This window comes from Neomonachus schauinslandi, chromosome 8 (genome assembly GCF_002201575.2).
Source record: "Neomonachus schauinslandi chromosome 8, ASM220157v2, whole genome shotgun sequence".
Taxonomy (NCBI): domain Eukaryota; kingdom Metazoa; phylum Chordata; class Mammalia; order Carnivora; family Phocidae; genus Neomonachus; species Neomonachus schauinslandi.
This window is the reverse complement of record NC_058410.1, coordinates 8,738,629-8,757,702: the sequence shown is the minus strand read 5'-3', so window position 1 is coordinate 8,757,702 and position 19,074 is coordinate 8,738,629. Positions and strand designations below refer to the sequence as shown.

Here is a 19,074-nt window from a genome sequence, read left to right as displayed (position 1 = left end):
CTAGTTTCTAATGTTCTTGGTCTCATCTTTAATTGTCCTGAAGCAGTTGGAATGCCCCAGAAAGACGAGATGGGAAGGGAGTGGAGGGGAGGGGGATGCGGACAAAGAGGGTGTGCGTTCCGGAAAGCCAAACGCAGAGCCTCATCCCTTGCCGGTTGGTTCACAGCCTCGGAATCGGTGTACGTGGTCTCCCTGCGGTCCATGAACTCACAGGGGCAGAGTCAGCCTGTCTACAGGGCCGCCCTGACGAAACGGAAGATTTCAGGTATGTTTCCAAGGACGCACCTGCTCATATCATGGTCTGTGTGGATGCAGGGTTGTTTCCAAATGATGCTGCGTGAGTGGCGAATTACATGAATTTCACTCAGTATGAAGGAAACCACAGGACCGGCTTGGTCACATTTCGGACACGAGCTTATTTCTTTTATACTCAGAGATGGGAGTGTTCTTCCAATGAAGTATATTTCTCTGTGTATTTTGAATGGCTTCCCCGTGCAGCGGATTTACTGCCATAGGAGCAGCCAAGCATTTGCTCCATTTAAAGCCACAGTCTAACCCACATATCAGTTGCCCTTTGTGGCAGCCCGGGAACAGAGAGAAATAAGAGTAGGTGTGGAGGGGACAGGGTGCAAGATCAGCACTCATACTTCATTTTAGCCAAAATCACCTCAACCTAACATTGAGAAGAGTGAGAAAAATGTAGCAGAGGCTTGCTCATAACCTGATCGTTGGTCATTTACTAAGGGATGCTTTTTCCCTACATCCTTTCACAGATTTTTTTATATTACATATTAATAAATTACACATACCTATTCTGGGTCCTGCACCTTAATTTAAAGAGGCAACCTGCAGCATGGTTATTTTCATGAATTCACAATTTATTTGTGATTATAGTTTAATATTACAGAGCAGATATTAAATTATTATGTGTATTTCTATATTATCATTTTACATTTATGATTATAGCTGCTTGCGTTGTGTGACAGAAGTCTCAAATACATGATGTTGCATTTTTATTTTTCATTATTTACTGCTATAGAAAAAGTGCCTGCATTGCTTTTCTAGCAGGCTATTTCCACCTTCCCTTACTTGTAACAAAAGTCACATCCTTTTGAAACATGGTCCCTGAAAGGTGAAAATAAAAAAAACAAACAAAACCCCCAAGATACTAAAAGCAGAATTGAAGCCTGTAGGTCTTCGTTTTGGGGAGATTGAACAGAAACTATAGGCTTTGTGAGTATGATGTATTCTCTTGGAAATTGGCAAACTGAATTCTATTTTATGTCTGAATGTAACTTTTAATGTGTCTTGGAACCACATTTTCTAAAATGGGAGGACACTGAACCCAATGTGATTTGTACATTTGTTTGAATTTCATTTCATGCCATGATCGCTAAGGAAATGCTCTGGCTTGACCTTTTCTCCCCCAAAACTTTTGCTTCCTGTAAATCTTGTTGTATTTCCCAGAAACTTACAGTATGTGTTAAGAAAACACTGAGTTACTTGGAGTATCTGGGACCAAGGCAAAGCATCCCTTTCGCACTGTTCTTTACATCAGCTGGATTGGGCAACTTTTCAAGTGAATGGCCCATTTCTTAGACTGTGGATAAGAAGAACAGGAATGGAGAGTTTGGTTTTTTTACATTGACCAAGCAAACAATTGCTTAGCTTTCTATTCATTTCATTTTATCGACATCAAGTGTGAGCAATTTAAAAATTATACAGCATGAATAATGAACTCTAGAGGCCAGAGGAACTCAGGGCAGATCCTACTGTAGAGATAGCCTTTAATGTGTCCCACTGTCATTTCAGAAGAGGATGAACTAGACGTGCCTGAAGACATCAATGTCCGGGTCATGTCATCCCAATCCGTGCTTGTAGCCTGGGTGGATCCTGTTTTGGAAAAACAGAAGAAAGTTGTTGCATCAAGGTACTTTCCATTATTTCTTTGTTTTCTGGCCCTGCAGAGACATGTGTTTATTTGAATGACCATATCTTCTGACATATCTGAATGCTGACCTCTTCTGTAGCTGAATGGTAGACTATTCTATGACAATCTAGCTGGTCTCAGGTGCGGTCACACATTTTCCGCAGATCAAATATGACAGGGCCTCGTGTGTAACGCACACCGCAGGACCTCACCTCTCACTTGCTCAGAGTTTTATCTTGTGTCTGGAAATTCCCTAGATTCCGTTTCTTTCTTTGCCCCATTTGTGTTTTGCTTTGTCTCACTATGATCTATTTGTGTGCAGAGGATGTGGCCCCATCTTAGAAGGAGTCTTACCTTTCCTCCTGTTATCCAGGAAGGGTGACAGTAGGAATGATTTTTATGTAGAGAAGGGGACATTTGTTGAATGCCTTGCACACCATAGTTCTTCATTCTTCAAACACTGAATTGTTTTATGTCTAGCTCATTTGTGCATGGCAGAAGGCACTGTTTTGTCTCGTAAGCCATGATGTTATGCTGTTCAGATTTTTATACTGATTTGCAATAGCAGTAGAAGATAAACCAATCATAGGTTAAAATAATTTTTGTGTTTAAAAAAGCCAGCGGTGAATACCATTCCTTGTTAGTGGTAGATTAATATAACCATCAAAATTTTATGTGTTAAACTACTGAATTGTTTATATTACCAAGAGGAAGCCAAAGATTTGGTGGCCACTAGGGCACTATATATTAGCTTTTGAACCTTCCTACAACCAGGAAAAGTGAACATCCTTTAAAAAAAAGAATGGAATATAATGCTAAGATTATATATGTATTTTATGTATATATTTTTATTATATATATTTATTCTTTATATATGTATGTACATACACACACACACCATTATTTGTATTAGATATAGTTTCTGTTACTGTCTGTTAGTAAAGAAAAAGAAAAGACATCTGCTTTGTTTGAAAGACCTGAGAAAGCTCATAGTGATTCTCTTCCTAGCCATTTTGTTCCTGATTACCACTGAACTTTGATTTCCAATATCTTGATGAAAATGAAAAAGGGCCCGGGTTTTCTTAGCAGGACTCTTGTATTAATTGGTGGGCTGTGTCTGCAACTGAAGTCTTATCTTGACTTATTAAATATCGCCTTGTTAATGCTTCACATGCTTTATACTGCCAAGTGGCTGCAAAGAAAATTTCTTGGCAAAGGAACACAATAAATGGTATTTGCAACTCTTAGAGTGTGGAGGATGTCTTCTGTCTGGGATTGTTATTACCATGTTTGTTCACAATGTTTCTCTCCCTGATAATCACACAGTAGGGTTCCTTTTGTAAGCTCCTCTATCCTGCTCTGCTTATTACACAGTTTTGCTCCTTCTCATGGTAATAATTCTACTCAAAACCACATGTTGGCTTTCCTCCTGAACCTGTAGAAAACATGCCTGCTTTGGCATGAAGTGGAACTTCTTGTCTTTTCTGGAGAGTCAAGATGCCTTGGGCCAGTTTCAGTTCTTAATATTGCTTTTTCCACACCACATACATGCACACACATACACACACACCCCTCAGAAGGCACCTGCCTGGTCAAACCTGTCCCCCTCCTGTACCTTCCCTTCTTAATCTCTGCTTGATCTCGTGAGCAGTAAGACACTAAGCTCCATCTTTCCTGACTGACTTTAGGCACCTTTCCTGGAACATAAGAGTAAATTCTTTGACTTAATAACATAGTCAAAAATGTAGATTTTTCTCCTCTTTAATTTCTCTCCTTATCTCCAAAAGTCATTACTTATGGGGAAGGAAAAATAGCAAGGAACCTAGCGTTCAGTTGCAGAGAATTGGTCAACTGGGTGCATTGTTGCCTTGCATTTTCTTATAGACAGTACACTGTGCGCTATCGAGAAAAGGGGGAATTGGCAAGGTGGGATCACAAGCAGACCTCCAACAGACGCGTGTTGGTCGAGAACCTGATTCCAGACACCATGTATGAATTCGCAGTCCGTATTTCACAGGGTGAAAGAGATGGCAAATGGAGTACATCTGTCTTCCAGAGAACACCAGAATCTGGTCTGTATTTAAAATGGCCTTCGGATCTTCCATTTGGGAATTGCCCTGAAAATAAGATTTAAAGATAGTTTAAGAAGCCAATGGTGATAAAGGGCAGCAGAGGCATTTTTTAAAGTAACATTAACCCTAAATCTGGGAAGTGTTTCTATGTACGAACGCAAAGAAGCTCAGGCACTGTAGCCTTAGGTCCATGTTTATCCTCCACTGGCCATCTTCATTAGCATGTTATTCTGACATGTAGAGTACATTACATCCCAGGAGGGAGCATAATCATAAATCACCACTGGATTTGTGCATGCCCCTGGGTAATGCATGGCTCTGGAGGGTAGGGGAGACTCTTTTTCCCTAAGGCTGAGCTTGTGTTTGATTCTGGGGGAGAATTGTGCTCTGTACAATTATTGCCCTTTAAACGATGTCTTTAAAAGAAAGCTTTATTAAAAAGAAGTTCCACCTGGATTTTAATCTTTTTTACATATTTCAAAATTCAGCAATGAAAGAAATTCTAAATTTCTAAAGGCATGTCCCTGGATATGTCTAAACTCACTACATGAGTCAGTAGCACTGACATAAATCACTATATTGCACAAAGAGGAATGAGAGTGTAGAATTTTCTGTCATGTATAATAAAAATGAACATTGTAGTGTTTCAGTGAAAAATCTATCTGTAGGGACCATATGTCACTTACTTTTAAAATACCCACAAGGGCATTTTTAAACCTTGGGTCCTTGTCCTTTTGTAGCTCCTACGACAGCTCCTGAAAACTTAAACGTCTGGCCAGTCAACGGCAAGCCGACGGTTGTCACTGTAGCTTGGGACGCACTGCCCGAGACCGAGGGGAAAGTGAAAGGTAGGAACCTCATTATTTAAGGTATCAGGTGCACACAGGAGTGACATACCCCAAACAGAGACATGTACATTGACTCTGATAAACACCAGTTCTAATAGCAGGCTTGGTGACTGGAAGAGCAATAGGGAAGCAACATACGTATATGGGGCGCTAACCCAACGGACAAGGGTATTTCATGTAGGGTTCTCATTGTCAGTAAGATCCAGGTACTCATGAAGATGACTTTTCATCTTCCCTATCCACAACGATTCCGATGCTGCTATCAGGAAGGGTGTTTTTAATTGTATGGGTGTGACATCATAACCTTTACCCATACAAGTGACAACCTTGTGTTTCATGCTATGGATCTTCTCATTGCACCAATAAGATCATGGAATGTGGGAGTAAGTAGGAACTCTGTGGGACCACAAATGACTTGAATAAGACCAGACACTTAATGGGTTTGAAAACCAAGTAATAAAAATTAAATGAAAATGGATTTTTTCCTATTTGTCAGCCTTTTTAATTAATTATTTTTTTGGTTGAGGAAAAAATATGACCTTAAAATAGAAAAAAAAAAAAAACCAAAGATGAAACGGAATTAAAATAGGATAAAATATTCACAGTTAAATTTAAAAATAATCTGTTGAGGATATTAAATAAAAACACAAATTACTTCTTTTTTTGTGTAAAAACATTCAGGAACCTTTCAGAAGTCTTTTCAGAGACATTTAAGAAGGCTGTAGGGTGGTTTTCCCCTGACATTGCCTATACATAGATACCCTAAGGGTACGTTTTATTATTACTTGATTTTGGAAGACAGCTTAAGTCTATGTCCAGAAACTATGAAAGGTCTGTGTAAGCGTAAAGAAATTGAGAAAATTATCACTAACCTCCTTTGAGAATTTCTTAATTGAAAAAACTGAAAGGTTCTCTTGTATTCGACTGTTATCTTTGAGGACCTGTAAGGATATCTTTCCATGGAACAATGGAAGTTAGAAGGCAGATGTGGGGTAGTAGTTTCCAAACTTAATGCTTTCTCATCTGCTTGCAGATTTTAAAGAATATATTGTATTATTCTTGCTCATTTTTTCCCCAGTGGAATAAATCAGAAACAAATGAAGAGAAGAAATATTTAGTTGCCCTTTAAATCATCCTTTTTTATGACAGTTTGTTGTGATGCTGGCAAAGATTCTGAAAATTGCATAAAGACATTTTTGGCTGATGACTTTTGTTAGTTATAAAAAAGCAATTGTTGCTCCTTTCATGACTTTATTATCATGCTACTTATTTGCTTTCTTTCCCTCTCCCACATCTTAGTTTATATTTATAGCTCTTTGGCGAATAAACCTCCCTGGTAGTCAATGAAATATTTTCAGAAATAATAATAGCTACTGAGTTTTTGGGTCCAAAAGAACTCATGTATCTTAACCCTACTTAGGCAGTTTTCATAAAGCAGTGGTGGTGGGACTTAAAATTCATAATTACACTGGGGAATTTATATGTATGACAAATATAAAAGATAAAAGAAGAATATAGTTCGACATGGTTGCATTTTTTTCCAGATGAATTCATAAAAAAATCTGTATTACCAGATTTCATAGACAGTGGGTTCTTTTAATTCTTACTTTTGACCAACACAAATGACTAGTTTGTTCATTTCCAAAAAGAAAAGAATGTGGGTTTTTTTTTTTTTTTTTCAGACAAATGCTGCAAAGGCATTTTTGGTTGAAGTTTTTTAATTAATGTACTTTTTAAAGATTAGATCTCAGGGAATAGAAAAGGTCTTCGGTCTCCTCTCCATATGACATAGATAGTATGACAGTTGCTTGGTTTTTCTGTGATTCAAATTATTTTTCGTGGTTAGCTCCTACTCACATTAATTTGATAAGTTTTGTAAATCTTGAGTTCATTGAGAGGAAAATAGACATGACAGTTTTTAGTCGAGGGTGGAAATTCTGCTTCAAAACATGGCTTCCTTACCTTACAGCATTTCCATAGAAGCATAGCTATATTAGTTCCTTGGACTGAATTTGCTCTGATTTTCAAAGTTCAGGGGCATTACATGTTTGTAAATATCGCTCATTGGAGATGGAAACATTAAACATCACATAAATCTATGAACTGGCAACTTTTCCTCACAGTTTTAAATACTGTGAAATATCCTTACCCAGATATATTGAGTCAGGACTGTAATTCCTGCAATAGTGAAATTATACTCCAAATATGGAATTTACCTGGCTTAATGCACAAATAGCCCAGATCAATACACCAAGACTCTTAAAGGTGTTGGTAGCTCTTCAGATTCAGTTATGACTGTTGTCATTTAGATCTTCCATGGCTTCTTCTACTCAGGATATATTAATGCTGACATAGTAAACTAGTAAATAAGCACAATGAAGAAAAACTCCCAATGCTGTGTAAATAGTTTTGGTACGTTGTATGAAGACAATGCCTCCTGGGTTCCATATGTTTAATTTGCTGAGAGTGGAAAACTGCCCGCGAATTCACTCCATGGCCTTGTCTGGTAGCCCGAATGAATGTTAGTTCACCTTCCTTTGTGTCTTTATGCTCCAGCTGCTGACTTGGCGTGCATTGCTAGAGTATTAATTTTAGTAATGCACGTTCTAATTCATCCTGCCCATACAGTCTGTCTGCTGGACACAGGACTGTTTTCAGTTTCCTCCTTCCAACCGTCTGCCAAATCATTTCAGAATACATTCTTTCATACGCCCCGGCTCTCAAACCATTTGGAGCAAAGTCCCTCACCTATCCCGGAGAGACTACTTCTGCCCTAGTGGATGGTCTGCAGCCTGGGGAACGCTATCTTTTCAAAATCCGGGCCGCAAACAGGAGAGGACTGGGTCCTCACTCCAAAGCCTTCATTGTCGCTATGCCAACAAGTAAGCATTGTGTGTTTGTGGCTCTTTCTCTCTCTTCATTACCGCTAATTGTGGTGTGTTACTTTGAATCATGCTCATGGATTTAGAACTGCTTTGTTGATGATTTGGGGGGCTACATTTTCCTGTTGATTTCTAAAATATTTTTGTTATCCCTTTGGAAATTAGTCTCCCTGGAGGCTAAAAGATTATTGATTGCTAGTCACATGAATTACTATTACAATATTACAGTAACATGAATGTATTAATTATGTGATTGATCTTATATCAGTGTGTAATTTGGGGCTTATGATGACAGGTAAAGAGCATTTTTACAGGTGTAAGGTGACATTTTTAATTGTTAGCTCTCTTCAACTTCTAGATAGTACTTAAGATTTTTAGTTTATATTCCATTATTTTGGAGTGCAGGTTTAGTCAGAAGAATTTCAATTACCTCGTTATCTGATCACTATCAAAATTGAGCAGGTTAATAAAATCCCAAATTGGAGTGAGGTGTTTTTGGACTGTATTTTCTTTTCTGCTTCCCCATATTTATACCAGATATTGGTAGCTGTCTCCTGCATGGTGTGCTGTGAGGATTCACAGTATACTGCAATATTAAACAGTTCTGTGCTAGAAAAACTGGAATAGATGAGGTTTGCTCCTTCTGGGCCCCCATTGCCATATAACTGGCCCCCCCCCCCCCCGCAGCATCCCTTCCTTCATTCAACCCTGCTCTCAAGAAAGGGTAACTTGTAGGGCCCCTGTAATAAAATGTTTTGCCTACCCCAGGTATCTTTTTAGTTTAGGCCTTATTTGGGGATTACAAATGTATCCATTATTAAAGGGATTTTAAGTAAGAAGGAGAAAGCAAGTTTAGACATGTTAAGGGGAATAGGAAACTCTTTGCAATGCCTTAAAAATTACAGATTTGTTCCTCACCTGTCACCTGCAAATCACACACAACACATCCCCATTTAGTTTTGAGTATAGATCATTCAGCACTTTGAGCCAGGCTTATGTGTATTTCTTCCCTACATCACTAAGAGTGGCTATAATACATCTGTAGTATCCTGACAGTTATATGGAGAAAATCCTACATAAGATTTTGCATTCAGAAAATTGATGGATTACTTTAAAGCACTCCTTTCAAAAGTTCTGCAAATAATAAGCTGTAACTTAACTCAGTTTATAGAAATTTAATACACATTTTCTGGGACCATATCATCACTTAAAGCAAAAGAGGTCTTTAAAAGAGATTGCCATAATTTGGAAAATATGTTCAATGCCTAAAGAATGAGAAGTTGTTAATTATAATGACTAATTATAAATGCCTCCACACTGCCATCTGAAATACTCACCTGATGTTTCTCAGCTTTCAATTTTTTTGACGGCAGAATCTTTAAAATCTATTATAGCCGGTTCTGGTGAGTCCAATGTGCAGCAGAAGACCCATGCTGAGGATGACTGGAAATCTGAAAAGCCAGAAGCTTCTCCCAAAGCGCCCGCTTCCTCAAAACACACTCATTTGCGAGTTTCTCTGCGAGGCAGAAATGTTAAAAACCCTCTTCTTGACTTGAAGAACAAAATACTGGCTAATGGTGGGATGCCCAGAAAACCCCAGCTTCACCCTAAGAGGACTGAAGGGTTGGATCTTCAGTTGACAGAAATCACCGATGAGGAGGGGCTGGATTCCCGGGGGGACCCACCAATGTTGCCCTCGGAGACCCAAGACCAGAAGCCACAGCAGAGGCCACCAAGTAGATCTGTGTCCCCAGTCCTTGCTCCTGGGAGGACCTCAGTGAGAGTGCTGCCCCAAAAGGAAGGGGCAGACTGGGGTGGCTCCTCTCTGGCTTCCCACCCTCGTCCAGGGGCGTCCTCCTCTGCAGCACACACACCCATTGAGGGTAGCCCTCACCGCCCTCCAGTGGCGCCCTCCACCAACCTGCCCCCCAGCTCTACTGACAATGACTCCATGGGCCAAGAAGAGGAGGAGGCAGCCGCAGACTCCCGGGACCCCAAGGACGCTGCCTCCCAGCGGCTGCCTCCCAAGAGCACCGCCCAGGCTCGGCCGGCCCTGTGGCCCAGCCGCCAGGCCACCTCGAGCGCCCTGCGGGACAGAGGCCCTGTGCACCACGGCACAAAACCAGCCTTGCCTGCGCGGAGAGCACCCCATTTTGGGGGTAGGGAGGAAAATTCGGGTGCTTCAGTCTCACCCTCGAAACTTTCTCCGCCCCAGGGAGGGTCATCTCGGCTGCTGCCGACAGAGCCACACCCCGGGGCTCCCGTGTCCAGGGGCTGGAAGGATGGTCAGGACGCCCCAGCCCCCAAGTCCAGTGCGCCATCACAGTCCAAGTCTTCCTCGTCTTCTGGTCTCTCCTCAAGGACACCGGTCTCTGAGGGAGAGGATGCCTCTGACGGCGATGGTGACAGTGATACAGAAGTTAGAGGCAGGCAGGCTGAGGCCACGGCCCCCACGTCTCAGGCCCGGCTGCCCGCAGGTCCGCCTGTCTCTGGACATTTCAGTTTGTTCAGAAACAAGCCCTTTGCTGCCCACACGAGATATCCAAGCCGCTTTGGCAGTGGCCGAGGACCCCGGTTGCATCCCTCCAGCTCTCCACCGGCCACCGTAACCCCCAGAGGCCACTGGAGGGTGAATTCTCACCCAGCTTCGGACCCCAGGCATGGCTCCGGTATCCATGGAGAGGGCGCCGAGAGCGAAGCAGAGGACGAGAAGCCGCTTCCTGCCGCGGTGGTAAACGACCGCGTGTCTTCCTCCTCCAGGCAGCCCGCCTCCCTGGGCGTGGACCACCTAAGAAAAGGCCCGCAGAGAGGGGTGAGCCTTCCTCGGAAGGAGCCCCTGGCCGAGAACCCCAAATCCGTCGGGACCGAGGCAGGTGCGCATCCTCAGGGCAAATCCCTGCCCTCCAAGGCGCTGGATGTTCAACAGAGCACAGAAGTGGGTGTGGAGGGCGGCTCTCCGAAGGCGCAGTTGGCCCCCGCTCCGCGGCCTGCGACGCGGTCCCAGCACCACCCCGGGCCCGGCGTGCCCAAAAGGATGGCACCCGGCCAGGGCCTGGGTGCGGGGGCCGCCGCTTCGGAAGGGCAGCCTTCCCCTGCGGTCTCCGTGTCGCAGCCACGGCCCCAAGGCCCCCCGAGCAAGGAAGTGGGGCGTCCGCTGTCCAAACCCAAGCCCGAGCTGCCCCAGGCTGGGCGTCCCCACCCCGCGGCGCCGGAAAGCGCCTCCTTCTCGGACCCCTACGCGGCCACAGGCAGTCAGTCCCCCCACACGGCAAGCTCCCTAGGGGTGCTCCCCACGTCTCCGCACCATCGGGACGAGGATTCCGAGGGCAGATCTGGCGGAAACCACCACGACAGCACCGAAGCAGAGGCCCGAGGCTCCCGGGCGCCAGCACACCTGGCCCGGGCCGGGGACCCCATCCTGTCCCTTCCCAAGCACCGCCAGCTGGAGGCTCACGCAGGAGGCGCGGGCGACAGTCATCTCCGCAGACCCCCAGGCTCCCCGCTGAGGCCCGGCAGCCCCCGCCACTACCCCCACGCCCGCCCTAGGGTCCCGGGCAGAGCGGGGCCCCAGGCTGTGGGGAACAAGGACCGCGCTTCTCAGGCGGTGCTGTCCAAAAGGGAGCCCCTGACCTCTAAATCTCAGCAGTCGGTCTCGGCAGAGGAGGAGGGTGAAGACGCAATGTTTTTTAAAAGAGGAAAGGACGAGGACCCTCTGTCCTCCTCTGTTCCAAAGTGGCCCTCCTCCTCCAGTCCCAGGGGCAGCAAATATGTGGATGGGAACATCGCTAAGGACAAGACGGACCCTGCCATTGTGCTCTCGCTTCCCAGGGTGAGCGCCCCCCAGGACAAGAACGACACTCCTGTGAAGCGTCCTCCTCCCCCCTCTCCCAGCAGCTCCCCGAGAGCCTCACACCTCCCGCCCAGACACCCCCACCGCAGCCCTGCCACCCCAAGCCCCACCGCGGGCACCCCTGCCGGCGTGCGGTACACCACCCACGCCCCTCCTGCCTATTCCTCCACCACCCCTATGCTCTCCTTGCGCCAGCGCATGATGAACTCAAGATTCCGGAACCCCTTCTCGCGCCAGCCTGCCAGATCCCCTACCAGACAAGGTAATTCGTTTTTAACTTAACATTCTCTTTGGGGCTCTCAAGAGGGTTCATAGCAATTCTTGAGAGGCTTTTATTTTATATTATCGAGGGTCTGCTATGTCCAAGCACTATGTTAAGAGCTTTACAGATGTAACTGATTTCATCCTCTTAACTGCCTCTTGCATTGCTTCTGCTGGTTTTCAGACGAGCAGACTAGGGCCCAGGGGCCTGAGTGGCTCGCCAGAGGTCAGGCAGCCTATGTGGCTGAGCCACAGTTCCTGTCCCAGATGTGCTAATTCCTCAGGCCTCTGCCATTCCTCTATCACATACTGCCTCTTTAAATTCCCCAACTTAGGCTCTTAATCTGTGAAAATGCGTCACAGTCATGATGCCAAACTAAGGTTCTTGTATTTTAGGTTATTTTTAGTTGCTCACCTGCCAGCGTATGTTTAAAGAATCCACAGAAAGGAATTAGGTAACTGCGTAAGCTGGATCTTGTTCTTGTTGATTCGGCATATAAAACTCTCAACATACCCTGGGACAGACTCAAATGTCTTGGGTGTGAATTGCTCAGACATTGCAATCAGTGCATGTTATTTAAAACCTCCAGAAAATGCATGTTAAAAGATGATTGTCATATGGAGGAGTAAGAGGCAGATGTGTGACTTACGTTGAGAACACAATGTAGACAGCTATGAATTGGAGTCTCCATGGACCCCAGGGCAGGATCTAGGGTATTTAGTCCAGGTCTGCATTCGGTTTAGTGACACCTTGCACTCTCCTTGCATGGAATTTGTGCTTAATGGAAGATTCTTGAATGAATGCATTAGTGTTTGTTAGTCTGTACTATGTGTTATTAGCTTAGCCCAATGTAAAGAAATAGAACAATGCCCCATATAGAGGTCAGTTTACTATTTAAATAGACTATTTTGAGCAAACCTAAGACCCTGATAATAGATGTAAAATCCACATTCCCTGTGTATAGCGGAAAATCAATAAATATTTAATTTTCACTAGCTATTTGAGTGAGAAAAGTAAGTCTCTGACCCTCAAATAGTTGTCAGAAAGCCCAAGTACTTTATGCCGTGGGTGGGGCTGGACCAGAGTGCTCCCAGCGCAGACCTCGACTAACTGTAGCTGATCAGAAATGCTGAGAGATGAAGAGGAAGGGCAGGTGCTAGGAGCAGACAGAACAGCAATGGAAAGGGCAGCTAACTGGACCTTCTACTTCATCTCTGAGCAGACACTTCTCAAGCAGCCCCACACAGGTCAGCACTGAGCATTTACACTTGGCGATTGACGACTGGACCTGATTCAGCTAGAAATACTTGTTGGGCTTAGTATAATCTGCTGAGAAGAGCAGGACAGCATCTAGTATATTTTAGAGAGAGTGTTCATCCTTCCAACTTTCCTTCCCTCTATCTCCCAACTGGCTAAAATAACACTATAGCCACTACCGTCCTAAGCTTTATTTAGAAAATTTACTTACGTGGACTCTCTCCTTTCCCCAGTATTGTCAGAAAACTGTGACTTTACTGTACTCTTCATAGAGTTTCATTTTTGGTATTTAGAAGTTACAATTTAAGACTGTCGTCTAATATATACAAGTTACTGGCTTAAAATTCTGTTTAGTATTTCTGTTCAAAATGATATGTTACTACTTAGAGTTTGGTATGAAGCCAACTTTACAGGAGTGTTGAGTTTAGCAGATTCTTTTGTTGTTGTTGTTGCTTTTGTTTTCTTTTGTGTGCCATGTAGGTTACAATGGCCGACCAAATGTAGAAGGGAAAGTGCTTCCTGGTAGTAATGGGAAACCAAGTGGACAAAGAATTATCAATGGCCCTCAAGGAACAAAGTGGGTAGGGTAAACTTCTTTACACATACCGGTTGTTTTCACGCTGTTGGGAAGAGAAAAATGGTGGGCATGTGTAGCAATAAATGAAATGGTCTTTCGTTTTTCTTCTCCAGTTTTAACCACTCATATGTCAATATATTCTTATATTGCTTCTTCCATTGCTCAGAAAGATCTTTTATTCTCCTGAATAATTAGTTTGCTTTCTTCTCGTAGCTAATATGATAAGTGGGCCCTTTATTTCCTGTTTGCTTTGACTGGTTAGGAATATCACACAAATGTATGTTCCACCCCCACAGCAATTACATAGACCCTGATACTTAGCCCCTTAAATGGACTTCTTTTTCTCCACCTCTGATAGCTTCATTTTATCTTTATTCTTTGTTATTTGATCAACTAGTATACACATTTTTCTGTAAATTGTCCCATATCCTTCATAAAAGAAAGCAGGGTAAAAACAAATGAACAAACCAAAAAACCCTGGATCAATTAGGCAATTTTTATTAGAGCACCTTTGAATTTTCCAACGATCATTGTTCGACCGAAACAGAAAAATAATTATTAGTATTTTATAATGCGTTTAAGCTAAATGACTTTAACTTCCCGGGGTTAAATGTTTAGGGGTTTTTGGTAAGTTAGAGGGTAATGGGCAAAACACTTTTACAATGTTCAAGGATTTAAAAGATTTTTTCAGAGAATCACAAAATTATTCATATTTTGACTAGGAATTCCCAGTCAAAATTTCCCTTTTATAGCAGTAAGATTTAGGAAAACATATTGAGAGACTTTATAAAATTTTTGGTCACAGGTAACAAGGTACACTTTAACATTTTTCAAAGGAGCAGGAATTTATAAAGTAAGAATGTATATTAAAGTGAAATATCATTCAAACAATTTTGCATTGAAACAGTATGGAGTAGAGTTCAAAAGAAGGGTTTATATAAATACATTTTATTTTAGCATCCAACAAAGTGGCCTTTTGGCAGGGGTTCCTCCAGTGGCCTGCTGTGCAGAGTCATGGTTCTCAGACATTATGGAGCATCAGAGTCTCTGGGGGCTTGTCAAATAAGCTCTGGGGTAGAGCTAGGTAATTAGCATATCTATCAAGTTTCCAGGGGACGCTGAGGCTGCTGGTCCAGGCCACACTTTGAGAACCACCAGTGTAGAGCATGAGCTTGTTCCTTAATAGGGATAATAATAGCTTCCCCCCTCCCCAAAGTATTACAATTCCTGAGAATATGACATTTTTGCCTGTATTCTATATTAGGCAATTTAATTGCAAATTAAATTATTTTTGTTATAGCAACTTCAATTTTTGACATTAACAGCCAGATGGAAACATTTCATGTTTTTAATACACTAGCAATACATGTTCATGGCAAGAAGTTAAAACAATTCAGAAATATGTGAAAAAGATGGTTTCTTTTTTTTTAAAAAGATTTTATTTATTTATTTGAGAAAGAGAGACAGAGAGCATGAGAGGGAAGAGGGTCAGAGGGAGAAGCAGACTCCCTGCTGAGCAGGGAGCCCGATGTGGGACTCGATCCCGGGACTCCAGGATCATGACCTGAGCCGAAGGCAGTCACTTAACCAACTGAGCCACCCAGGTGCCCTGAGAAAGATAGTTTCTAAGCTAATCAACATCCCAAACCACTCCCCAGAGATAACTACTGCTAACAGTTTGGGATATGTCTGTCCAGATTATTTTTCTCTGCAGTTTTAAGCTTATATACACAAATGAATATATTTTTATTTCTGCAAAATAGTCAGTTCATAGCAGCTGATGTCAATATATGTAGAATTTCCAAATCCTTTTCATTGGCTGCTAGCATTCCACTGTGTGAATGGGCCATATTTTATTTAATCCCTTCCTTCCATTGATGAACACTTAAGTTGTTTGCTGCTTTTCAACATTACACACAGCGTACTAAATGGTAGCAGTATTATGAACATCTTTTGCATATTTGAGAAACTTAATTTATATATTCTATGGTTAAGTAATTATAATATGAAATGGGACGGTTTTGCACTTTATTCTTTTATTTTATTTTATTTATTTTTTTAAAGATTTTATTTATTCATTTGAGATACAGAGATACAGAGAGAGAGACAGAGAGAGAGAGCATGAGCAGGGAGAGAGGCAGAGGGAGAGGGAGAAGCAAGCTCCCAGCTGAGCAGGGAGCCCGATGCGGGGCTCAATCCCAGGACCCTGCGATCATGACCTGAGCTGAAGGCAGACGCCTAACCATCTGAGCCACCCATGTGCCCTGCACTTTATTCTTATTAAGCCTTGTGAATGATGTGGACAGAAATAATGTTTCCTACTCACATTATGGTTTCCTTCTGTGGAGGCTTCTTGGATATGTTCGTGTAGGTGGATTCATGCTCAGTATATTCTTTAATCTGTGTCATGGATTTAGGTCGTCGATCTCGATCGTGGGTTAGTATTGAATGCAGAAGGAAGGTACCTCCAGGATTCACAAGGAAATCCTCTTCGGATTAAACTAGGAGGAGATGGTCGCACCATTGTGGGTAAGTGAGAATGGTTTTTCGGCAACAAAAAGTGTTCTGAATTCGCTATAAGATAACCCCCTGCCGATTTTTAATGGGGACCCTCGGTCCAGTTACTTTTAGCCATGTGGAAAGGAGTTTTCCAAAGGGGCAGAACTTAGCTTTTCCCCCAATACAACTGTAGTTCTACTCTTCCTACAGATTTCACCCTCCACAAAAAGTTGGTGCTTGAGTTCCTTCTTGAGATAGGGCAGCCCAGAGCAGCAGGGGTCTGCAAACGACAGCACGGAGACCAAACCCTGTCTGCTGCCTGTTTTTGTACTGCCTGTGAGCTCAAAATAGTTTCTTCCCTTTTAAATGATTGCAAGAAAAAAATATCAGAATAATAATATTTGTGACATGTGAAAATTATTTGAAATTCACATTTCAGTGTCCAACCCAAGTTGTACTGGAACATAGACACACTCATTTGTCTGTGTACTCTCCGTGCTTTTTTGCCCTACAATGGCAGAGTTGAGAAGCTGCAACGTGAAGCTTAAAATACCTGGCCCTCTATCTTCTCTGGTGCTTTACAGAGTAAGTTTGCCACCCCAGGTACAATGTAACACTCTTCCTCCTTAGGTGTAGGAATCAAGAGGAGGAAAGAGTTACTTTCTTGACTAGAGACCAAGAGTTATTTCAGGGTAATGGGGCATATCAATGAAGTATTTACAGGATTATATAAGGTAATATAGAGTAAGGGACAATATAAGAAGCCCAGAAATTTCTGGATGGCAGCAGATATTGCTACCTCTGCTGAATATCCTTTTAATGCTTCCTTTGCCTTTTACTGATTCAAATGTAAGAATCCATAAGCTTTGAGAAGACACTTTGCGTTTGGTTTTTACTTCCTCTGGATGATCTGATCTCGTTGCACAGCTTTTGTCTGCTTTTGTTTCAGATCTGGGAGGGACCCCGGTGGTGAGCCCAGATGGCCTGCCCCTCTTTGGGCAGGGGCGGCATGGCAAACCTGTGGCCAGTGCCCAGGATAAGCCCATTCTGAGTCTTGGAGGGAAGCCTCTGGTGGGCTTGGAGGTTGTCAGAACAACCACCCATGCCCCCACTACAACTGCACGACCTACCACGACGACCCCGAGGCCCACAACCACCACCACCCGCCGCCCAACCACCACCATTCGAACCACTACGCAGACAACCACCACCACCACCACCACCCCTGAACCCACTACCCCCATTCCCACCTGTCCCCCTGGGACCCTAGAACGGCATGATGAAGATGGCAACCTCGTAACAGGCTCCAGCGGGGTCCCCGAGTGCTACCCTGAAGAAGGTAACGACCTTCATTGTAATGGTGGCCCATGTAACTAGCGTGCTGCATTTCCGAGTCGGGTCACAAAGGCTGCAGGGAGGGGTAAGTAGGATACACGGTGGAATGGTGACTAGAGGCATTTCCAGTCCCACAAGGTTCGTTCAGGGTTGTCGGATTTAGCAAATAAAAGTGCGGCATGGGACATACTTAATATGAAAAAGTTTTCGCTGTTCATTTAAAATTCAAATCTAAGTGGGCATCCTGTGTTTTCTCTGGCAACACTTATCGCAACCCAAGTCAAAAAATTTAGCTAAAACATGGAATATTATGAATATGGACGAGCATTTCTCCAAGTGTATATTACTGGACATTAGTAGATTTGTATGCGTTATAGTTAAAAAAAAGGTTCTGTGATTAGCTATGTGATTTAAACAAGGCTAATGATTTCTTACTGTTGGATTATTCAGATCCTTGAATAGTTTCATTGTGAATTTCCAAGGAAAGTGGAGTGTCCTAAGCTCCTTTGTCAAATGAACGCCTTCTTGATCCACTCTCACTTTGCAGAATGCTAATCCTTGAGTAGCTGGGCTCTGGTGGCAGCAAGGGTAGGACTGCTTTCTACTGGGTAGGACTGCACTGTTTCCTCCGCTGTGGGGCACCAAGTCAGGACTATCCTCTGCCCCTTCCATGTCTTCCCGCTGAGAATGGCCCGTTTCCCCTGAAGAATGGAAGCGAGGAACCTTCGGTCAGGTTCCCGTGGAGCTGCAGAGTCATCATCTTTTCTGCTCAGTCCCTGTTCAGGCTGTTTTGGAAGAGGTCATCCTGCATTGGTGTCCGGCTCAGAGGAGAAAAATTCATCTTCTTTCCCTTAGGTGGAAAAGAATCACCATGTAGGCTGTAACACTTACGTCTTTTTAAGCTGATACAGAGTGAAGGCGCTTTGTTTCAGGAATTATTTTGCACACCTGGAATTCTTTACATAGCCTTGTTGACCATGATAAGCTTGAACTTGAATGCTGTATTCAAAATGGGAATTCTGTTTGAAGTCCGTCTTCCTGCAGAAAAGCTCCAAGTAAACAGGAACATTGTACCCATCTAAAAATTCACACCAAAGGATAAGGAACCACGCTGAGAGGAGGGCCGTTGGGAAGAAGATTTGCAGACTATCATTTTTCCCAGTGAGCACGAATTGGGATTTACCTTTGGACTTCTGGTATGAAAATATTATGTACTTTCCTTGACCTTTCACTTCTGCATACATTGATGTGTTTGTTTGTTTTTTTAAATCAAAGTGTAATTGGACAGATATTTACTAAATAATTGTTTGCAAACAGGAGAGTGACTGTTTTGGAATTGGATGGAATTACTACTATTATTATGAATATTTTTCATTTTCTTTTGTCTAAGAGGGCTTATAGCATATTCTTTTCATTTACTTTGGATTTTTGGGCTTTTATTTGGCATGAAAGTCAATGGTTTTATTGGTATTTTTGTTTCTTCTCCTTCTCCTTCTTCTCCTCCTTCTTCTTCCTCTTCTTCTTCTTCCCCTCCTCCTCCCCCTCCTCCTCCTCCTCCTCCT

The 19,074-nt window shown here is 43.1% G+C and overlaps 1 protein-coding gene across 1 annotated transcript in view; it reads left to right on the top strand.

Moving 5' to 3' along the window:
- FNDC1 (fibronectin type III domain containing 1) overlaps nucleotides 1–19,074 on the top strand; it is a 102,294-nt gene that overhangs the window by 49,320 nt on the left and 33,900 nt on the right. Inside the window, 9 exon segments of the mRNA XM_021693192.2 lie at nucleotides 167–265; nucleotides 1,813–1,930; nucleotides 3,815–4,002; nucleotides 4,743–4,850; nucleotides 7,544–7,732; nucleotides 9,127–11,844; nucleotides 13,582–13,682; nucleotides 16,096–16,207; nucleotides 17,127–17,516. Coding sequence (XP_021548867.2) covers nucleotides 167–265; nucleotides 1,813–1,930; nucleotides 3,815–4,002; nucleotides 4,743–4,850; nucleotides 7,544–7,732; nucleotides 9,127–11,844; nucleotides 13,582–13,682; nucleotides 16,096–16,207; nucleotides 17,127–17,516 — 4,023 coding nt within the window.